This window comes from Pongo abelii, chromosome 5 (assembly GCF_028885655.2).
Source record: "Pongo abelii isolate AG06213 chromosome 5, NHGRI_mPonAbe1-v2.0_pri, whole genome shotgun sequence".
Taxonomy (NCBI): domain Eukaryota; kingdom Metazoa; phylum Chordata; class Mammalia; order Primates; family Hominidae; genus Pongo; species Pongo abelii.
In genome coordinates, this window is record NC_071990.2 from 168,606,955 (window position 1) to 168,628,097 (window position 21,143).

General features: G+C 48.6%; 1 protein-coding gene across 3 annotated transcripts in view; it reads right to left on the reverse strand.

Moving 5' to 3' along the window:
* The window catches only part of RPS6KA2 (ribosomal protein S6 kinase A2), a 443,982-nt gene that overhangs the window by 188,943 nt on the left and 233,896 nt on the right, over window positions 1–21,143 (reverse strand). Inside the window, exon 1 of one of the 3 annotated variants that reach the window (XM_002817573.6) lies at window positions 16,295–16,626. The exons of the other annotated variants lie outside the window; for them this stretch is intronic. Within the exon in view, the coding sequence (XP_002817619.5) occupies window positions 16,295–16,393 (99 nt within the window). The 5' untranslated portion in view covers window positions 16,394–16,626. Of the gene's footprint in view, window positions 1–16,294; window positions 16,627–21,143 lie in introns of those variants that run through there. 3 annotated transcript variants of the gene reach the window in all.

The following is a 21,143-nucleotide window of genomic DNA, read 5'->3' on the forward strand; positions in this document are numbered from 1 at the left end:
GAATAGTTTTTAAAACTGGAAAGCCACATGTAATAAATAATATACCTTTCCTAAAATCAATACTTATTTCTGTGTTTCTTTTTTGAATCCTCACTTCTTTAAATTACTATCTGCATATTCTGGATTTTAGCCTGGGAGAGTATTATGAGAACGAGAAGTACAAAGAAAAAGAACAAAAGTATCCTTAAACCTACTAAATACCCTGAAAGAATAAAAAGAATGATTGCAGAAAGATAATATATTTCTTTTTTTTTCAATGAATGAAATAAATTTAATCCTATTTATCCCAGTTTACTATTTCAAATAGACTGGTAAAACTGAAAAAGCATTTCTACTATGTTTTGAAACAAATTTAAAAGTATTATTATATTTTCCAAATATACATCCTATTAAGACATGCCCATATTTTTCACATATAGCCATTTAGCAGAATTTCAACAAGTCCAAAGCTGCTAAATATACCATATGTGCCCATTTATTCTAATGAATCAATAACACAAATACATTACCAGATTCAAGCCCCTCTGCTCAGAAAGTATCACTAGCCTGTAGCTGCTGAAAAGCTGTTCCATCTCATTCACACACTCCACCATCATCCAATATGACCAATCCTGCTCCTGGCCAGAGGACCTTTTCAACACTGGATTCCAATTCCTCATCTAGGCAAAAGGTATATAATATACTTACCCTCAGGTAAGCTTCTTGTACAGAGTGAATGAGATAAAATATGTGTGTCACAATGCCTTTATTTGTGTCAGAGAAAATCCAAATCAAACTGGCTTAAACAATAAAAGAAATTGCTTGGATCATATAACTGAAATATCTCAAGGTAATATGGACTTCAAGGTCAGGCTGATCAGGGCTCCAATCTCATTTCTCTGTGGATTTCCCAGCTCCTTCCTCTCGTGTGTTGGCACCATCCTTAAGCTGGGTAACTTATGGTCACAGATGGCTGCAAAACTGCAAGTCAGGACTCCACGTTTCCATGTTTCTCCACAGCCACTGGGCAGGGATCTCAGGTTACATCCTATTTGACCATCTTGGGACACATTCTCAACCCTGAGCTCACCCCTGTGACCAGGAAAGTGCCATGGGTAGTGCACACATGCCCAGGATGCAGATCTCCCTGGGACCAAACACACTTAAAACAAAAAGGTTCTCTAAAAACAAGGTAGGCTTGGCTTTCTCCAACTGCCTCATCCTCTAATTGCACAGAAGAAATACTGTGAATGAACAAGGCATCCAACCCATTCTCCAACACCCCTTTCCCAGGCCTGTTTGTTCTTTTTCCTCTTATTTTTCCTCCATCGTCCAACACCAAGATGCAAGGGCCGCAATCTGAGCGTGAGGGCCAGGGAACTCACTGACCATCTAGGGGGGACTCTAGGAAGAGCTTGGAAGAGACTCTTTGTGGGAAGCTCAGGGGAGTCTTGCCACACTTGCCCCTTGACGAGGTGTGTGATGTGGGCAGGTGTGATGGAAGAAAAGAGACCGGGACTTGTCCTTTCTGGCATCTCAGTGGTCTGCTCAGAGATGTTTATCCTCCTTGAAGCTGGTGCATGAGTGAAACTCTGAACTTGTAGTTTTCCTTAGGAGAAAGATGGCATGCACCCCTGGGTCACCTGGCAAAGCTATAACACACAGCGGCTCCTGCAGACCCCTGGCTCCCCTCACAGGCTTGCAACCAGGCACTCTTCCTCTCTCCCTCCATGGCAGACCAGGGCAAGGAAAGCAGAAATGATGAGCTCTGAGCTGGGGCCTTGCTGCCCGACTGCCTCCACTAATCCTGCTCATCTGACCGAGGTCAGACACTGCTTTGCAGAGCCCATGGGCTGTGCTCCATTTATCACTCTGTCCGGGCGTCTGTTGCTACCAATGCTCGGGTAGAAAAATGCTGAGTTAAGGTAACAGGACTTTACAGTTGGGAAGCTCATCTCCTCTTACACTTGGATTTGTTTTCCCAAGTGGCCACTGCCAAATTTACTCCACATCAGCCTCTCTCCCTCCATGTCCTTGACTACCTGTCCTCCTCCCCCTGGCGCTGCGCACTACATCCCACCTGTTTCTTGACTCATTCTCCACTTTTCCCTTCTCTTGTCTTTCTTCTTCCTATCTCTTCTCTCCCCTCTCCTCCTGCCCTTTAATTATTGTTTAAAAGACAGATGCTTGAGCAGTGTTTCCCAGACCTCCCAGAGAAAGCTGACCCAGAGGACATGGAGCTATCCATTTGGATGGACTTTTCAGGGCCTTTCCCTGTATTTCAAGTCCTTAGTGAAAAGCACGTGTCTGAATTTTCTAAGTTGAGGGGGGAGGTTTGATTTAGTGATCAGAAAAATTTCCAGTCCTGAAACATGCCTGCTTTTACCTGGAATCCTTCACTTTCAGTGGCATTTGCAGTTTGACATGAATGCTTCCGGGACTGCGTTTAATAGACCTGCTGATTTGTAGTGCAGCCTGTCGTCACCATTCAGGCAGCTGGGGTGCAAGAGCTAGGAGCAGTGCTGCTGAAAGTTATTAAGACTTCAGTGAAGCAAACAGATTGCAGTATAACGAGAAACATGGAGTTTTTTTCAAAACAATTTTGTCTACTGCTGAAATTTGCAAAGCACGTCACTGAAGGAGTCTCAGGTTGATCGCGTACAGAGGAGAGCTCTGCCCTGCCTCACTAACCCACACCCTGAGCTACTCACCCTGCCTCATGGTCACACCTGTTTCTAAAAGGTGGCTCAGGCTGAAGATCTAGGAGTCATCTTTGATTTTTCTTTCATGTATACTGGGTCCAGGCTATCCGCAAGGCCTGTCCACCCCGGTGTCAGATGGCAGCTCTGAGAGCTTGCTAGCTCAGCTTCTTCTCTGCCACCCTTCAATCTAATTGCACACATCACCCAAAGGATCCTTTTAAATCGAGATATGATCCCATCACTCCCTTACGTGAAACATTAGGGCTTTCCACAGCCTTCAGGACACAGTCAGACTTGCCATGGCCTTCAGGACACAGATTCCTCCCCAAGGCCCCAAGAGCTTTGGGCTCTCACAGCCCACCCCATCTTCCCCGTCTTTCTGGGGACACTGACTTCTGGCAGGTGCCGGATGAGGCCAAAGCCCAGTCAGCTCAGGAACCAGGCTTGAGCCACATCTCCTCCAGAAACTCTGCCCCACACCCTCTAGGGGTCAATCATCTCTTTCATTCAGCCCTGCGGAGATGTCTCCCTGGACTTCCCTCTCACTGTCCTCCTCTGCCACTCATGGCTCCCTGCCATGCCATACAATTTGTGTATGTATGAGATCAGTACATTTTTCCACGTAGACTTGATTTGTAGACAGATATAGATGCAGCCGAGCTTCCTATGCCTGTCGGAGGCTGAACATCAGGCCCTGGAATGCCATGTGGACATCTAGTGAACACCTCGAGCCCTCTATCATAATACCTCGAGCCCCCATTCCCAGAAGAACACTGGGACACAGCTGTGCTGCCCGGCCCGCTTCCTACCCAGGCCCCGAGGGCAGGTGTTCACCTTCTGTGACCAGGCCCTGCCCTGCCCTGCCCTGGCCCCTGCCCGTGTCCCTCCCACACTGAGGCCACAGCCCTGCCTGCGTCCTGTCTGCTGCCTCTTCTACAACGTGCTATCTTCCTCAAAGCTGAACTGACCAGAATATTCGCTTTGTCTTGCTGCTGTGACAAATTCCACAAATTAAGTGGTTTGAAACACAGGGTTTTCCCTCCCCGTTCTGGAGATCGGAAGTTTGGGATCCATTTTGCTGGTGTTGGCAACGCCGGTCCCTCCGGTGACTCCATGTCCAGCCCTGGGGGCCACCTGCGTTCCTTGCTCTTGACCCCTTCCTCCACCCCTGTCACTTCTGCCTCCCTTGTCACACCCTTTCCCGCTTCTGCAGTCAGACCTCCTCTGCCTCCTCTCATGAGGACTCTTGCGATTACAATTAGGGCGCCCCCCCAGATTATCCAGGAACATCATGCCATCTCCAGGTCCTTAACTTGATCGCACCTACAAAGCCCATTTTGCCACATATGGGAACAGCTCCAGGTTCCAGGCTTAGGCTGTGGCTTTCTCGAGGAGCCATTATCCAGCCTTCCACACCCATCAAGGACACCAGGGCACCTGCGTCAGGGCTGGATGTGGGGCCCAGCCAGATGAAGCCCAGGCCCCGACTAGTCCTACTTTATTTCCTGCCATTGAAATCCCAGCAGGATGTGGCCGCATTGTTCATTAGCACCTTTTTTCAGAAGTTCAGTTCTAATAATTAACATTCCCTCTCAGCTGACTCATCTGACCGGGAAACAAGCATAGATAGATGTTCCACTGGGGGCTGAGCCGTGAGACTCCCGCACCACACACCAGAAAGAACATCGTGTCTCACACTCCCAGGCTGGCCTTCCAGCCACCGTGGACTCCCTGTGCACAGTATTTTGGTCATAGGTCACAAAAGTAAAAAGGAAACGTAGAGGAAGAAGATGTAGAATAAAGGGAGGAGTAAGAAAAGCATTTCTGAAGATGACTGAAGATATCGGAGGGGATGCCTTTTTCTTTTCAATGAAGGGAAGCAGTGGACGAAGGCCAGGCTGAGCTGCCCAGTCACATTGGAAGGACCTGCTGACCCCCTGGGGCCCCAGAGATGCCCGGCCTTTCCCGCTTGAAACACAAACCCGCGGCGCACAGGCCGACGGCGCCCACACACCATGTGCTCGCTCCACTCATACCAGGCAGGAAACAGCAAAAGCAAGGGCTGGGTGCAGGTGCTGGAATTAGATACCGACGGTCTCCGGGACCTCTCTCCTTATCCCCGCTCTATCCTGTCCCGGACCATCTTGAACATCAGAGACAGAGAGCACACCCCCACCCCGGATGGGCGTTCTGTCCCCTGTGCTGCCATTGAGGACTTGCCCACTCAGCGCAGGACTCCCACCCACTGTTTGCCCTTTGTGAACAAGTGGATGGATCTGCTGCATTTGGGAGACATCTCCCTGCACACACAGGCCTCAATGCAGTCATTCTCATTCAATGGAATTCAGCCTAAATGACAATGCTTTTTAGACACCCGATCCCTGTAACAGCGGTCCCTGCGCTAGGCCTCTATCGTGTCTCTTGTGGTAACCTGCCACCCATTGTGTGTGGGATGCAGGGACGCAGCCTCAGTGGGGAGAAGGTGGCAGTCAGACCACACCCCGGCTGATCTGCCGTGCCACCTGAGAGCCCCCCAGCACTCTGGAGTTTCATTTATTCCGGGTCAGACCCCATAAGGCAGACGTTATACTAATTTTACAGAGACCCCGTAAGGCAGACGTTATACTAATTTTACAGAGAAGAAAACTGAGCCTCAAGAAGGTCCCATTGGTGACCTTGCCAAAGTCCTATGAGTGCCACGTAGCAGAGCCAGAATTCACAACATGGGGGCTACCTCCAAAGCCCCCACCCCGACGCATGGATCACAGGCAACGGCTCCCCTCACCGACTGCAGGAGAAATCACCACCACCACTAACGATACCCGCCCTGCTCACCAGCACCAGCTCTCCTCACCGACTGCAGGAGAAATCACCACCACCACTAACGATACCCGCCCTGCTCACCAGCACCAGCTCTCACGCCTGCCTGAGGCCATGACAACCAAGTCACTCCTGTCCAGCAACACGTGTTCACATACATGACGGTACAGTTGCGGACAGCTCCAGCAGGTGCATGGTGCACCATCTACAGCCTAGGGACAGCCAGGCTCGAGAGAGGAAGATGAACATGCAGAACCCCCGATCCTGACTCCGGAAAATGCCTCCAAAGGCTCTCAGCTGCAGGTCCATCCTTCCCATCCATCCTCTCTCCGCCAGACCAGAGCCCAGGCCCACAGCTCTGAGCTGCATGTGGGTGTCAGGCCAGCTGGGGAGCAGGGCCTGATGGCCACACGTGGGTGTGGCAGGATTTTTGCCCTAGAGACCTGGGCTCACACAGAGGTGGTGAGCCCGCTGTGGTGCCCATGGGGGGATGCCTGGCAGGAGCCACAGTGCTGACCTAGCCCAGAGCCACCGAGGCCCCTGACAGCAGGTGCCTGACTATCCTAATCTAAGGTGCGCCAAGGCCCCTAACACCCAAGAGGAAGAGAACAAATGAATGTGGGAGAAAGAACTGAGCCCAGAAGGTTCACGGGTCCAGGTACAGGAGAGCCCTTGACAGAAGCCCGGCTCTGCCTGACAGAAGGTGCCAGGCGCCCGCTTCATCGTGGGCCGAAGGCAGTCACAGGCTGGAATGTGCAGAGGGAACTAATTCATCACAGAAACTCAGCGTCAGGAGTCAAAGACTTTAAATCTCACTACAAATCTCTATCAGCAATGTCACGAAGGCCATCTTCCTAGAATAAAACCTATTCTAGAAGCAACAGCTTTTAAAACAAACATCCTTATTGACTTTTCCTGTTTTTCTATTTCTTAAAAATTACCAGCATTAATACATGTGGAAATCTGTGCATTTTAAAAAATGTTGATAGTTTCTCAATCTTTTAAGATATTTTGTTGCTTTTAAAATTTTTTAAGTAATCAAAGTGGTTCGGGGATTTTTTTCCCAAAAATTTTATCGTAAGATAACACTATATCAGCTATACTGTGAGCCCAGATTACACATTTTTTCTATAGAAAATTTTTCAAGGCCAAACAGTAGTCTGTAAAAGACCCAATGCCAGCACCACCTCATGCTGCTATGCGGTTCTCTCGTGGCTTCTGAGTAATTTGACTTACGCGATGGTTTTAATGACCTCCTCCTCCATTGGTCTCAGGTAAGCACCACTTTTTGTCTGCATTTTAACCCTCTACACCCAAGTCCTACTGATAATTTTTAGGCAGGTAGTGAATAGTCAGTCCATGGCTAATTCCTAAGATAAAATGTCCTAAATGACCTCCAAGGACTTTGTACATATTAACCTAGAAGCTGCGAATTACATGGAGAATGGCCACGCGTGGCTAGGGGGCAACAGTCCCGCAACAGCCACAGCTGTCCGTGGCTGCCGAACAAACGCCGAGTCCAGCCTGCGGCACCTTCCTTCTGCACGAGCTTCACCAGCATTTTTAGCGGCACAGACCACAAATCAGCCTGAGGTTTTCCGTAAATTCACACACAGCAAAGAAGTATTATGGGGTCCAGGCTGATGACACCATTGGGGAGAATCGGTGTGCTCTGTCCCAGATGGCTGAGAGAACGTGAAACTCTGCAGACTCGGAGCCTGGCCATGCAAGGGGACCTGTGATTCAGGACACTTCTTAAAACTCCAGAATGTTACCGCTGTGGGTGACCAAGCCTTGAAACTCCAGAATGTTACCACTGTGGGTGACCAAGCCTTGAAACTCCAGAATGTTACCACGATGGGTGACCAAGCCTTAAAACTCCAGAATGTTACCACTGTGGGTGACCAAGCCTTGAAACTCCAGAATGTTACCACCATGGGTGACCAAGCCACATCACAGGGAAGAAACCTTCAATGTGCTTTCTGTGCAGCATACTCCTCTCTTCTGTGATCTGAACACGAACCACCGCCTCTAGGCTAGGACTCAGATGCAGTGAGCTCCGCTATACCCACAGTCACATACGGACAGTAACTTCTCTTCCTGAATCCTGTCTGGATCCAAGTGTCCCTGGGCCAGAGTCTCCCTAAGAGACAGCCCTGAGTCCAAGCCCCAGAGGAGCTCAGAGCCATGCAAAGCAGGAGGCCTGGGTGTGGAAGGGGTGTGGGTGGGGCCTGAGGATGGACTGAGGAGCAGACAGTTGAGGGAAGGGAAGATCACTGCGGTAGAGAGGTGACCTGGAGGGAGGTCAGCATGGGCACGGTTGAGACCAAGGAAAAGACTGACCATCACTAGATCAGGCTCACAGGCGGTGAGAGGCCCTGGCTGAGTGGGAGGTAGAGATAGTAAAATGAAAACACGGGCACCACTCTATAACTCCCATGGCAATTCGGGCAAATGCCCATCACCTCCGTTACATCCAAGCTTCGGGAGGGTAGGGCGAGCGTCTCAGACGTACATCTCTTCTCCTGCCTCACGCACACAGAGTGATTGTGGCCAGCTCATTTTAGCAGGTCACGCTCCCTTCCCTACATCAGTTGTTGGAGTTCTGATGTCATGAGCCTCGACACCGCAGTACGACGCGCTCAAGAAGACATCAGGACAGAGGTCTAGACGCTTACAACCCTGAGAGACACACTGCACACTGCGCTCACGAGCCCTGTGCATATGTACTCCGATTGACGCCATCAGATTCGCCCACGAGCCCTGTGCGTAGGGGCTCTGATCGATGCCATGAGATTCGCCCAGGAGCCCTGTGCGTACGGGCTCCGATGGATGCCATCAGATTCGCTCACCAGCCCTGTGCGTACGGGCTCCGATGGATGCCATCAGATTCGCTCACCAGCCCTGTGCGTACGGGCTCCGATGGATGCCATCAGATTCGCTCACCAGCCCTGTGCGTACGGGCTCCGATGGATGCCATCAGATTCGCGCACCAGCCCTGTGCGTATGGGCTCCCATCGATGCCATCAGCAAAGTTTTTTCACTTCTTTGTTGGGTTGTACTCTACAAGGACTTGACTGAGTCACACATTATAATCCATGCGTTTTCTTTGTTAAGATCTAGAAATAAGAGACAGACCCAACCTCATGCTGTGTCTCGGGTTCTCTGGAATGAAGGCAGTCAGCTACAGTCACCACTTTGATTCCCGCAGCCTGTCTGTTCAGTCCCTGAAGTGATGAGAAACCAAGAAGAATTCAAGAAGTCAAAGGTGTTCTAAAAATAAATGCTCTTTTAAAAGTTGTTTTGTCTGTGTTTCTTTCCTTCGCTATGTTCAAAGTCAACCAATCAACAGAGTTGCTTTAGCAAGTTACAGGCAAGAGGGTTTCCCGTAGCACCTTTGCAAGCACAGTGTAGAACGCAGCAGTCTCTCCGGGGCTTGACCCTGTGACAGGGAGCCCAGGGTCCCAGGTGCCTGCAGGAGCTGACGGCCATGTGGCCTGGGAGTCTTAAGGCTCGTGGAGGGCCTGCAGAGCCCCTTGGGCTTCCTGCCTCCTCCCAGCCTTGTCCAGCTCCCAGCTTTTCTCACACAGAGTCCTCTCAAAGCCATCTTCTCTGCTCCTCTTGTGTTTTACCCACAGTTGAGAACAAGAGGCTTCCTTGGTTTTTCACCCTTAGAAAGACTGTCCACATGATATTATGGATGTAAAACTATTTGGAAGCTAATATGATATCTGACCTTAGTTCTAGAGAACTAGTTGCAATTATCCTGGGCTGAGAGCATTAAAATTGGGACCTGTGCGAGCTTCTTAAGTAGTCGCTCGAGCATTTCTACCATAACCATTCCAAAATAAAGTCATTCAAAGTAAAATCCCCCCACCCCTCCTGTAATAAATTTGGCCTCACAGTTTAACGAGTAAAAGCTGCAAGCCCACAGGCCCTTGGCAGGATGTGTGGCCGAGATGTCTTGGTGCAAAGAATGTTACAGTGCACTTAGAGTGCAGAGACTGCTTTCCACAGCAGGCCCCAGGCTTGCATTCTGGCTAATGTCCATCTGAAAATTCAGATTGTGAAACCACAGCATACGAATCATTCCACAGGTATGAGGCCTGTTTTTCTTATTTGTCAATCTCATTCAAGCCTTTCTTTTCTTTGGCAACAGGAGGAAATACACTGGCCAATACCTAATTACTAATCTTTGATTCATTTTTAAAAAATCTTGCTAATTTCATATAGAAGACAGAATAACTGAAAGAAGAAACAATTCTTTTCTCTAAAAGGCTAGATAATTTCTACCAGTGCCTTCTCCCTTCTCCCAACAGTCCCCACTCAGCCATTCCTTGTGGGCTGATGCCAGAAACAGCGTGGAAAACAAGTCTGTTTTCCAACAGGGGCTATTACCACGAATTATGTTTAAAATGACAGCATCAAAGATTAAACCATCATTGTATATAAACTTAACATAGCTATAACCTAGGAAAAGCTAGTTTCATGGTGATAATACTAATTTGAAACAGATGTGTATTCAAAGGGGCAAGGAAGGAGGCTGGCAGGAGAGAAAAAACATTTTTCCCCCATGATGTAGTACAAGAACCTTTACAGATATGGTCTAACCAAAGTCAGCTTTGTGCAACACCACAGATGCCAAGGGCAAGCTGTCCTGACAAGGCACATTTCACTGATGAAGCATTTAATAACTTGAAGATAACCCTTATTACAGGGTTACCCCTATTTTGTAGCTGGGGAGACAGGTGCTCAGAAGGATTCAGTGGTTTGGCAAGGGAGACAGCAAGAACACTAGGGCAGTGTGAGGTGGCTGGGAGAAGGGGCAGCTGGCAAGGTCAGGCACTTCCCATGGCAGGAGACTGGCACCGAGCAGGGGCAGGAGGGAAACAGGGACACCACCTGCTCCATGCCTGCAGAATCCTACCTCCACGGGGCAAGGCAAGGGCAAACCACCCAGCCTGGGGAGGTTTGCACACCAAGGCTCATAGAGGAAGACTGGCTAGGGAGCATTCACCGAATGGAATCAGGTAGGGCTCTCATATCAGTAGCATTCTTGGGAACACCCTCTAACTGATCTCCAGGAACGCATGCAAATGACTGCATAACAACAGGTACACATCTTGGCTGGTCGGAAACACTGCTTCTGGCCTGCTTGGTAATAAATCCTAGGTGTGTGGTTACGGCACATTTGTCCTCCACACCCTGATGTGCAGGTGCCTCCGGCTTCCTTGTAGCTGCACCATTATTTTCCCCTAGCTAAGCAGTTAGCAGGCAAGGCTTCTCACGCAGCTGCAAGTCAGATGTGATTAACAGTATTTCATATGGAATATATTTGTGTCTGATCCATTTGCTTGATTAAATCACACTGTAGCTTAACAGCCTATTTGCTGATAATTTTTACTTATTTGAATTCAGTGTAATAGCTTTTACTAGTGAAAATATATCAGCAAACATAAAACGCTGAGAAAATGCAACACAACGTAATTCAGTGTAATCAGAAATAAAAGCAGAGCATTCTAGAGAATGTTGCTAGTCTTAGACCAGCTCTGCTTATTTAATAAGCACAGATCCTTGGAGCAAAAAAGGTAGAGTATTTCTGGCTAAGTTACTGGTTACCAACTCCACGTCATACAAAGTAAACTCATCCTGGTCCCCCATATCAAAGGAGCACTCTCCTGGCAGCTTCCTGAAGGTCCCCAAGGCTGCACACATCTCTGGTCGACCCGAACGTTGCCTTCATCCTGAAGCTACAGCCCTAAAGCCTCTTTCCTCCCCTTCCCCTTTACAGCCGGTGGCCCTGGAAGCTGCCTCAGAGAGTTCATACTTCTCCCACCCACTATTAAATTGCCACTTCTGAGAACTATTCGCCCCACATGTGAGAAACCGAATGAAATTCCAGGTAAATGGTAAGTCAGAGGATGTGAACATAGTTCCTTTTTTATTTAATGGGCTTCCACTTCATTCTTCTACTTCTGAATGCATGAAAAATAGCCTGAACAGTCTTTGCTGTGCTGGGTGTGGCCAAAGACAGTCAGCACACGGGCTTACGGAAAAGGACGGGCAAAGCAAAAGGGGCAAAATCTCACTACGTTTAGTTGTCTTTTCACATAGTTTAAAAAAACAACACTATTCTGGGGATTTTTCTTGAACGTAAAGAGAGAAAGTATGTAATGAAATTCCAAGCATAAGGCATATCACAGAAATTGTGACCACAAATAAGGAGTTAAGCTTAATGTCTTTAAAATAAGTATATAAATGAGCAAAAAGATGAACAAATTCAAATTCAGTATTCACTAATATGGACTACTCATTGTGGGTTTTTTTGGCTATCAGAAAATCCAATAAAATTAGGATAAACATAATTTCTTTGGGAGCATTTATTGAGAGTACCTGAAAATTATCTTAATTAGAAATGGTTTTCTTGGAAACTACCCAAGATCTAGAAGAAGAGCTCACCTATCAAGCCCCAAGAATAAGCCTTAGTGGTAAACTTTCCAGGAAGCTTTCTTTTTATCCATGACTGGAGCCAATATTGTTCCTGATGCTTACTAAGAGTCCCTTCACACTTCCTTTATTAGGATACCATGTTTTCCTTAAAAGGGATGAGCAATTAAAATGTCTTTATATGTAGACATAGGTGAATTCTGATGATCTGTGACCACCAGAAATAGAAATAAATTGACAATTGATCTAATCAGACCATTTAAATTCAAAGCTGTCAATAATTTCACAGCACGTATACCCTAATAGCAAGCTTCTTTTGACTTGTTTGCCTCTATTGTTAGACATTAAGCTCACTGAGGGCAGGGATCCTATTTTTATGTCCCAGTTGCTTAGCACAATGCACACAGTATGTGCTAAAATCTTTTGAGTGTATGAACAACTGAGCAAATAGATAAATAAAACGAAATTCTCCTTCCACTCAGCAGTTCATCAGTAGTAATATCCCAGGTAAAGCCTCGCATTTTGTCTTCCTCATTCACTCCCTACTGTCTTTCAGGAGAAATGCCAGTTACAGCTGAAATAGCTCAAATAATAGGTCACCAAAGAGAACCCTCTGGCTTTGGTAACTCCAAACCAGTAACTGCTCCCTAAATGAAATGACTTTGCATATTGACACCTTTAGCAAATTGGTGGAAGTCTTGAGTTAATAATATCACTTTTAATTAGTTTAAAATGTACATTCCCTCTTGGAAGAAATATAAACTAAGCTTTGGAGGTTCCACATCCCATCTTCTGAGGCTCTACTGGCGTGTGGAAAGGTTGAGTGGGGAGAAGATTCCTTTCAGCTCAGTGGACCTATGGTTCTGCTAAGTTAGGACAGTGAGGGTGGTGCATTTCCTTGCTCTCAAAGCCACCTTAGCTCATTAGGCAACTGGCATGGGTAACGCATTTTGTAGATAAGTGCAGTGACTCATAGGCCAGACACTGAGAGGGTATCCTATCCCAGCCGGGTGACGGTAACTCCAGCTTAGCAAATGGGCCAGTGTCCCCTTTCCTCATCTATGAAGTGGACTGTTGAATGAGATGCAGGTTACTCTGCCCAGCAATGTGTCGTGGTTCTTAGGCAATACTGTCAATGCCCTGAAAGCAGAGCTCTCTTGGGGACGAGGGTCTTGTGTTCACTGAGACCTGACACCTTTCTGGGGCACACCCATGGAAGTCTATGGAAGATACCCAGCTTTCCTCTAGAAACCCCCAAAATTATAGTTGCCAGAGTCAACAACTTGGTCATCTCACTTGGTTCTATGCTGACACAGGACAAAAATATTTCAGTGAATTTCATTTTAATCTGTAATTGATAAACTGTTTTCAAATATGATTAAGTAACCTGGCTTCTCTGTCACTTAGGGTTTAGCAAATGTTGGGTTATAGACGTAAAATTTATTTTAAAATCAAGTATGTTCAGAGAAGTTTTGCCAAGCATAAATGTAAAAGAGAGGAAAAAAAAGAAGGAACTTTAGAAATTTCTCATTATTTAAAAAAATAAAAAATGAAAATAAATAAAATCGAGTATGAAAACATTAGGACTGAGTCTCTCTCTGAAAGCCTTTTAAATGAAGATATTGTTTTCAACTTAAAGTAACTATGTTAATTTCCTGTTTATGTCACTAGACTTTGAATTTCAAATAACAAAAATTTTCAGTCTTTGTATATTTCAAAATATAAATTTCACAGAAACAATTTTAAAATGTTTCCTATTATAAAAAAAGTTATCTTTCTCATTCATCCACAGAGAGGAAATACACATCTGTGTTCAGTACTTTGTGTCCTATTTCTCAACCTCAATCCATTGACAGACCTCCCCTGCTCAGTTTTACATTTTTCGATGAGTGCTTCTTGGCCTATAACCAGCTGTGAACACACAGACGAACAGGCAGCCTTCTCAAGTATGGGTAGGGCGCAGAAGAGGAACTTACTGGACTGGGGCACAAAGTCAGCTGCTTGTGAGACCCATCACTGGGCGGAAGTGCCCTGAGGCCAGGACTTCTATGTCTTGTGTCTTTTTGGACACAGTATCCAGAAAAAGACCAGCCCAAGACCCGGTCCTCCATAAACACTTGCAGAATGAATTCCTTGGAAAGCTTTTAACAAGACTCTCAAACTCTCAGGGTTTCTTCCCCTTAGCAATAGAATGAGGATGGTAACATATGCTACCCCGATGTTCACAAGCATCAAATAATAGAGGAATGCATTTGTAAACAAGAGAGCATTGTATTAGCATTGACCTTTTTTTTTTTTGAGACAAGTCTCGCTCTCTCACCAGGCTGGAGTGCAGTGGCGCAATCTCGGCTCACTGCAACCTGACTCCCTGGTTCAAGCGATTCTCCTGCCTCAGCCTCCTGAGCAGCTGGGATTACAGGCACGCACCACCATGCCCAGCTAATTTTTGTATATTTAGTAGAGATGGGGTTTCACCATGTTGGCCAGAATGGTCTCGATCTCCTGACCTCATGATCCGCCCACCTTAGGCTCCCAAAGGGCTGGGATTACAGGCATGAGCCACTGCGCCCGGCCATTATTGACCATCTTAGTGAGACCTCCAGCACCTAGTATGGGATCTGGCACACAGGAAGCACTAATTGACTACTTGCTGTTAGACTACACGTATTTTCAGCCCATTTGACCTCCTACGTCGCTGATGGTTTATGTACGACTTCTAGAAATTTTATTTCTACATGGAAGAAACCTCGTTTCCTATTCCCACCCCCACCTTGTTTCCCACTGTATTCTTTTTGGAGGTACTTCTGCAGCCTGGCCCTCCTTGCAGAACCCTGTAACACCAGAGGTGTGTATCCAGAATCAGGCAGATTCCTGAATTCCCACTGGTCAGCCAGTATCTAGTGCTGCTCTTCATAAACAATGCCTGGAGTTTGCTCACACGTGTACCTCTTCTTGGCAAAGACAATAAATGGAAGGAGACAAGTTGTTGTCTAATAAATTTGGCATTGAGATGAAACAGGAAATAAAGACATGTATCCGGATAAAAATAAATACTGTTCTGAGTTTCCGATCTTGTCAACTTTAGATTTTTTAAGTGCCTGTGTCCCAGGAAAATGATTTGTCTCACTGAAGGTGTGCTTAATTTCTTTCAATATTAGACTTAAAAGCAAGCCCTCCTCCAGTACTGGATTAACAGTTTTGTTTGAAAGATGTGTTTTACCCTCGGGAACCGGCCAGACTGATCCTATCTAGTACTTCCCATTCTGATTTAGGGATGCCATAAGAGAAACTTTTTAAACAAGTAATTCTCTTCTACTTTTTTGTCTATTCCTCAGGTCTCTCAATTGTTACAGAACCCACGTCTGTGTCTAATATCACGGCAGCTGGGACAAAGAAAACCAAGATGAAACATTTGAGATTGTTCCAGTTGAAACAAACCAACCAAAACCCCACAGGTGCCAGCCTTGAGGCAAAGACGGGACACTGCCAGACGAAATCTTTGGGTCCCAGCCTCAGTCTCCCCATCACCATGTCTTTTTCACTTAAACACGTTTCACTGTTTTGTCATCTATAGATTCAACAATGTGATTTGGACACTGGGATTAAGAGAATAAGATTTGATGGTTGAAACAAAAAACACCACGAGAGAACCGTCCAAAGGAAACCCTAAGATGCCAAGATGCGGAACAGGCAGAAAGGACAGGGCTTTGGGAGTACTCTAGGTTTTCAGGACGAATCTGTATCAACCTCCGCGCTGCGAGGATTGCATCAGGCGCTTTACTCCTGAGCGCCGTTTTAGACGCCTGAGTAGATTGTGCTGCTGCCCGTTCTTCCCCGTTCTGTGAATTCTACACTGACTTCAAATGCACGAATGAGCTACAAGATAAGGTGGAACCTGCCGGCCGGGCACGGCAGACAGCACCTGATCAGCGCCTCGGAGGGCGGAGCTGGGGGGCTTCTCCACTCGGGACTTTGAGGGACCCCCGCGGAGCGCTCCGCGCCACTCGGCGCTCTAGCTGCAGAGAAAGCCCCTCCTCACCCGGGGCACCCTGTGGCCCACAGGGGACCACCCCACACCCCGTGCAGACAGCGGCGGAGAAACGAGCTGGAAATGCAGTGGGGGTGGAGTTGGCCCCCGCGAGGACCCACGGACCGCCCAATTACTACGGAGTCCCAGCGATAACGTTTGGAGCCGTTTGGTTCGATTTTCGGAACCGGACCAGCTTTCCAGTAACTTGAACTCCCTGACGGGTCTCGGGGTCCACCCCGGGGTGGCGAGGCGGGCTCGGGCGGCCACGGCCCGCTCGGTGCCCGGCACCTGCGCGCCCCGAGGGCGGCCGCATTACCTCGAGCCGGCTCAGGCTGGAGCTCTTGGAGCGCGACTTCCTGCGCAGGTACACGGAGAAGAACCTGCGCACGGCGAACTTCTTCATGCTCAGGTCCATCGCCCCGCGCCCAGCCCGGAGCAGCCGCAGGGCCGGGGGACGCGCATCCCCGGCATCCCAGGCGCGGGGCTCAGGTCCGCGGGCGGGCACGCGTGGCCAGGGAGCCCGGCACGGCGGCCATGGGCGCGGGGCGTGGGGCGCGGGCTGCGGGCACAAAGGGCAGGCCGCGCCGGCCACCGCGGCCGGGGCCCCAGGCGCTCCCTCCGCCTCCTTCTCCGCCTCCCCTGCGAGTACCAGCGCCGGCCACGCGCCACGCCTACACCACGCCCACCACCACTACCGCCAATCAGCGCCCGCCGCTCCGCGCTCTGGCACGCACACCTCCTCCTCCTCCGCCCCGCCCCGCCACTACCGCCAGTCAGCGCTCACCACCCCGCCCGTTCCCGCCCACCACCAGCACTGCCAATGAGAGCCCACCGCCCCGCCCAGGAGAGCCCCGCCTCTGCCGATACCTCCAATCATCAGCGCCGCCCTGTGGCTCCGGGTGCTCATCCCTCCTGCTCTTTCTACTCCTTCCTACAAGAACCAGCTTCGTGCAACCCCGCCCCCACGCGGTTCCGCCCACGGCCCCGCCCACAGCATTGCCCGCCAATCGGTGCCCGCGGCCGCCGCATGCCTAATGAGCCCCGGCCCGGGACAGCTCCCGGCTCGGGCGAGCTGTGCAGCTGCTCCGGAGCCGCGCAGTCGCGGGCGTTCCTGTCACGCAACTCCGACCCGGCTGCTCTTTCTTTCAGCTTGGGGCCGTCATTATGTTTTCCTTACTTAAAACATCCCTATGCACACTTTGTCACCATGTTTTTCTCTGCCGAACCAAACTTTAATTGTTGATCAGCAAACGCAGCCAAAACCGCAGCGGCACAGCGAGCGAGGGACCCCCGCCTGCCAGCGGGCCCTGCAGCTCGGGCCGGAGCCGCCCGCCGCGGAACCGGCGCCTTCCCTCCGCCGGAGCGGACAAAGGCGCCCGAGGGCGGGGGCTCAGGCAGCCCGCGGGGCGCCTCCCTCCCGCGGCTGCAGAACAAAGACGCATCCGCCTTCCGCAGCCGGTCCCGCTCTAGGAAACGTCTACACAGATGGCTTATCAGGGCCCGCGCTGGGAATACCCGGGGCGGGGTGACCTGGGTCTAGGGCAAGGCCCTCAGACCCGCTGCTGGTGGCAGCGCCGCTCGGGATCTGCCTTAAAGGGAAACACTTTTTTTTTTTTCCTAGAAATGCTCACCAAGGGCTGCAGCAGGGCCGAGAATGCGGGCTCACGACCCCGTGCAGCCTGCTCTGTTTTCCTCTTGTGCACGTGTTGAGTTTGTGTTTAAAAACAGGGAGAAACCGAGCCCATTGACATAGCACCATCACCACCTGCAAAGACCAGAAACGAGTGCGGTGGTGAGTTGACAAGTCTTGCTTGCTCTTTTGCAGTGCGAACTGCAAAATCCTCGCGTTGTTTTGCTCCCTGGACTAGTCAGATGTTGTGTTAATATTTGTGATAGGCTATTTTGGCTAAGGTGAGTAGAGAGGTCAGAATGTCCTTAAATAAGAGCTTTAAACTCATGCTGCATCCGGGCTGAGGTGAGGTCAGATAGGCTCTCTGGGTTTCCTGGAGACCCGCGTTGAGCGGTGCTGCTCCGGAGTGGAAGCCGGGAGTTTAGCACCAGGACTCTGGCGCTGCCCCTTCCTTGCTTGATGAACTTGGGTGCCGTTGCACGTTGTTCCCACGACTCATCTTTAAGAGGAAAATACGGGTGAAACCTGTCTCACCTCCCTTACTGGATACCAAGAGGTTTATGCAAGATCACGGATGTGGGAGTGCTTTGTGAATTTAAATAGTGCAATTGATTTTCATATTATGTATTAAAGGATCTATAATGACTATTTAAAAACAGAAGTGCAGGACCCCACGAGGACACCAAACACCACTTTTTGCTCCTTTTCAAGACGGTGTGCCACTTAAATGCCCATGAGAACTGCTTTTCCTGCTTCCTTTAAGGTTCTGCTGGGAGGGTAGTAATCTGTGCTCTCAGAACCAGCCTCTTAGTGCCCTGTATCCCTGATGGGACCCTCGGGCATCCTGGCTGTAGGCAAACACAAAGACACTCTGTACCCAGCACGGGAAGCGGTAGATGGACCTCCGACTGGACACAGACTCGGGGAATGAGGGAGGGCCAACCCGACCATGCTTCCTTCGGAAGGGGAGCCAGTAATACTGACCGGAGACAGGAGTGCTGAATGCCACCTATACCAACTCATGGGCATCCTGTTCAGGACAAAAGCCCCAAGGCAGGCAGGCCTAAGTCAAGGCTTGTGTTGTACCAACAATAGTATTTTGACCTGATCTGACAAAATTGGAAAGGAAATATTTCATGGGACATTCATGAGTTCCCCAAATTTGAAGGCAACAAAACTGTTCCACTGAACTTGGGGGGAAAAATCATTCAGATTTCATTGGAATTCATTGCTAGAACAATAAATCTGTTTGCCTTTGTTTTTCTCCTGGTAAAATACACGTATACCAAAATCTCTAGTGATCACGGAACACTACTTCATGTGCTTATGTAATGAAATCCTCCAAAACCACTAAATCTAGGGTAGGTATAATATCAAGACCCACTGTAACCTAAATCCAAATTATCCTTACCAAATACCAGAAAACAAAGTGAACTTGATAAAGGCTCTTGCCCAGATGATGGAATGGGAGAGGACTGAAGAGAAGATAAAGAGCTTGGTAGACCTCTGAGTATCTCACATTTTCTCTGACTCAAGCACAGTAAGTTTGAGACTGAATTCTGTGGTGACTGCTACTTATATGAGTACCAGATTAGCTGATGTGTGGTCAATGCAATTCCACAAGTGATTATCGAGCACCTGCCAACATCTGGCACCGTGGTGATTAGCTGATGTGTGGTCAATGCAATTCCACAAGTGATTATCGAGCACCTGCTAACATCTGGCACCGTAGTGATTAGCTGATGTGTGGTCAATGCAATTCCACAAGTGATTATCGAGCACCTGCTAACATCTGGCACCGTAGTGATTAGCTGATGTGTGGTCAATGCAATTCCACAAGTGATTATCGAGCACCTGCTAACATCTGGCACCGTAGTGATTAGCTGATGTGTGGTCAATGCAATTCCACAAGTGATTATCGAGCACCTGCTAACATCTGGCACCGTGGTGGTCATTTGTGACACAAAATGATTACAACATCTCAAGAAGTTCACAGTCTGATGGAAGAGAAGGTGAGTGAACAGACAAAGCTGATGCCGTTTTTATGTAAAGTGAAAGAAATGTGTAAGGGATGAATGAGAAGCCAATTCTAATTGGCGAAGTCAAGGAGGAGATGGCCTTTGCTCTGAACCCCTGAGGGTAAGAAGATGAGGGAATAAGTTTCCTGGACAGACAAGAGGAGGCGGGAGTCCCAGGCTGAGGAATAACAGGGCACAGTCGGCGGCTGTGACAAGGTTTCCCATCTCTCCCCGCTACACAGGCACCTGTGTGGGGAAGGCTGGTGTGCTCTCTGCATATGGGAAGATGCCACATTCTCGGGGCACCCCACAGGAGTGGCTTAAGAGTGACATCCAAGAGCTTCTAATTAGTCAAGTACCACAAATGTCTGTTCGTCTCCAAACAGTCCTACAGGCTGCTGAAAGTTTCAAGCTTCTAAAACTCTCATATATTTTCAATAAAATGCTAAATTGCACTTCAAGTGAAACTTTATATATCTTTAAAATAAATGGAAACATTCGGTCTTCATTAGGACTAAAGTTTTGCCATGGCAGGTGAATTCACTAGGTTCACCTGATGCAAAACTTCACCATGATTACCAGGGTCACCTGGTGCTGGCCATCTGAGAAAGCAGGAAATTGTGCTTTTCCAGAGTATCAGCATTCGAAGGCTCTGCCCATCACAGGCATCCTACTGGGTGCTCCAGAGACAGTGTCCAGCCAATATGAGGGAGGGAGGTGGGCTTCAGTGTGTGCCCCTGTGAACTACTTCCTGTGGCTGTGATACAAATGGGTTTAGTCAAGCTTCCCTTAGTGTAGTCCCTGAGTGTACAGAAAGGAATCCTTTTCCTGGGCTGTGGGTCCCCGTGTACTTGAAATGTTTATGAATTCGAAGTTTCTTGAATGTAGGAATTAGTCCTTGCTCAGGAAGATGGTCTTAAAGTCCTGATACCCTAGAAGGTAAACTATAGTGGACATTTCAGGTGGGGGCACGTTCGGAGCAGGTGTCAGCAAGGGGCCTGGAGCTGTCAGGGAAGGGCTTCTTGGGCCCTCAGCAAAAGTCAGAAGGGATCAAGTTTGCCTCTGGTCTCTGGCTGGCCCCTGGCCCTCACCCACAGGACACTTGTATCGGGTCTCATTCACATCTGGGTACCAACCAAGCCATGTCAGAATGACACCTGTACCCTCAGTTTAACAGTTTAAAATCTCTGAGCATATTGAAAATTTAATAAGAAAGTCTTAATGAGTAAAAGTCTTCAAAATGATAGAAATAAAGCTCTAATGGTGAAGTACCAGGAAATGGAATTTACATTTGAAACCAGAGGGCCTGGTTTCTGGGTAGTCAGTAGAGGGAGATGGAAACCCACAGGCCAGTTGTACTTGACCCTTATTGACTGGCTTAGATTTAGGAAGAAAAACCACATTAGGTTTCAAGCTGTGGAAACCATTATGGTTGGCTTCCTCCCTCCCCGCTGGAGCCCCCATCCCCCATCCAACCTGGGTAGAAAGGCATAGAGGTCACAGAAGGTGGGCTTCAC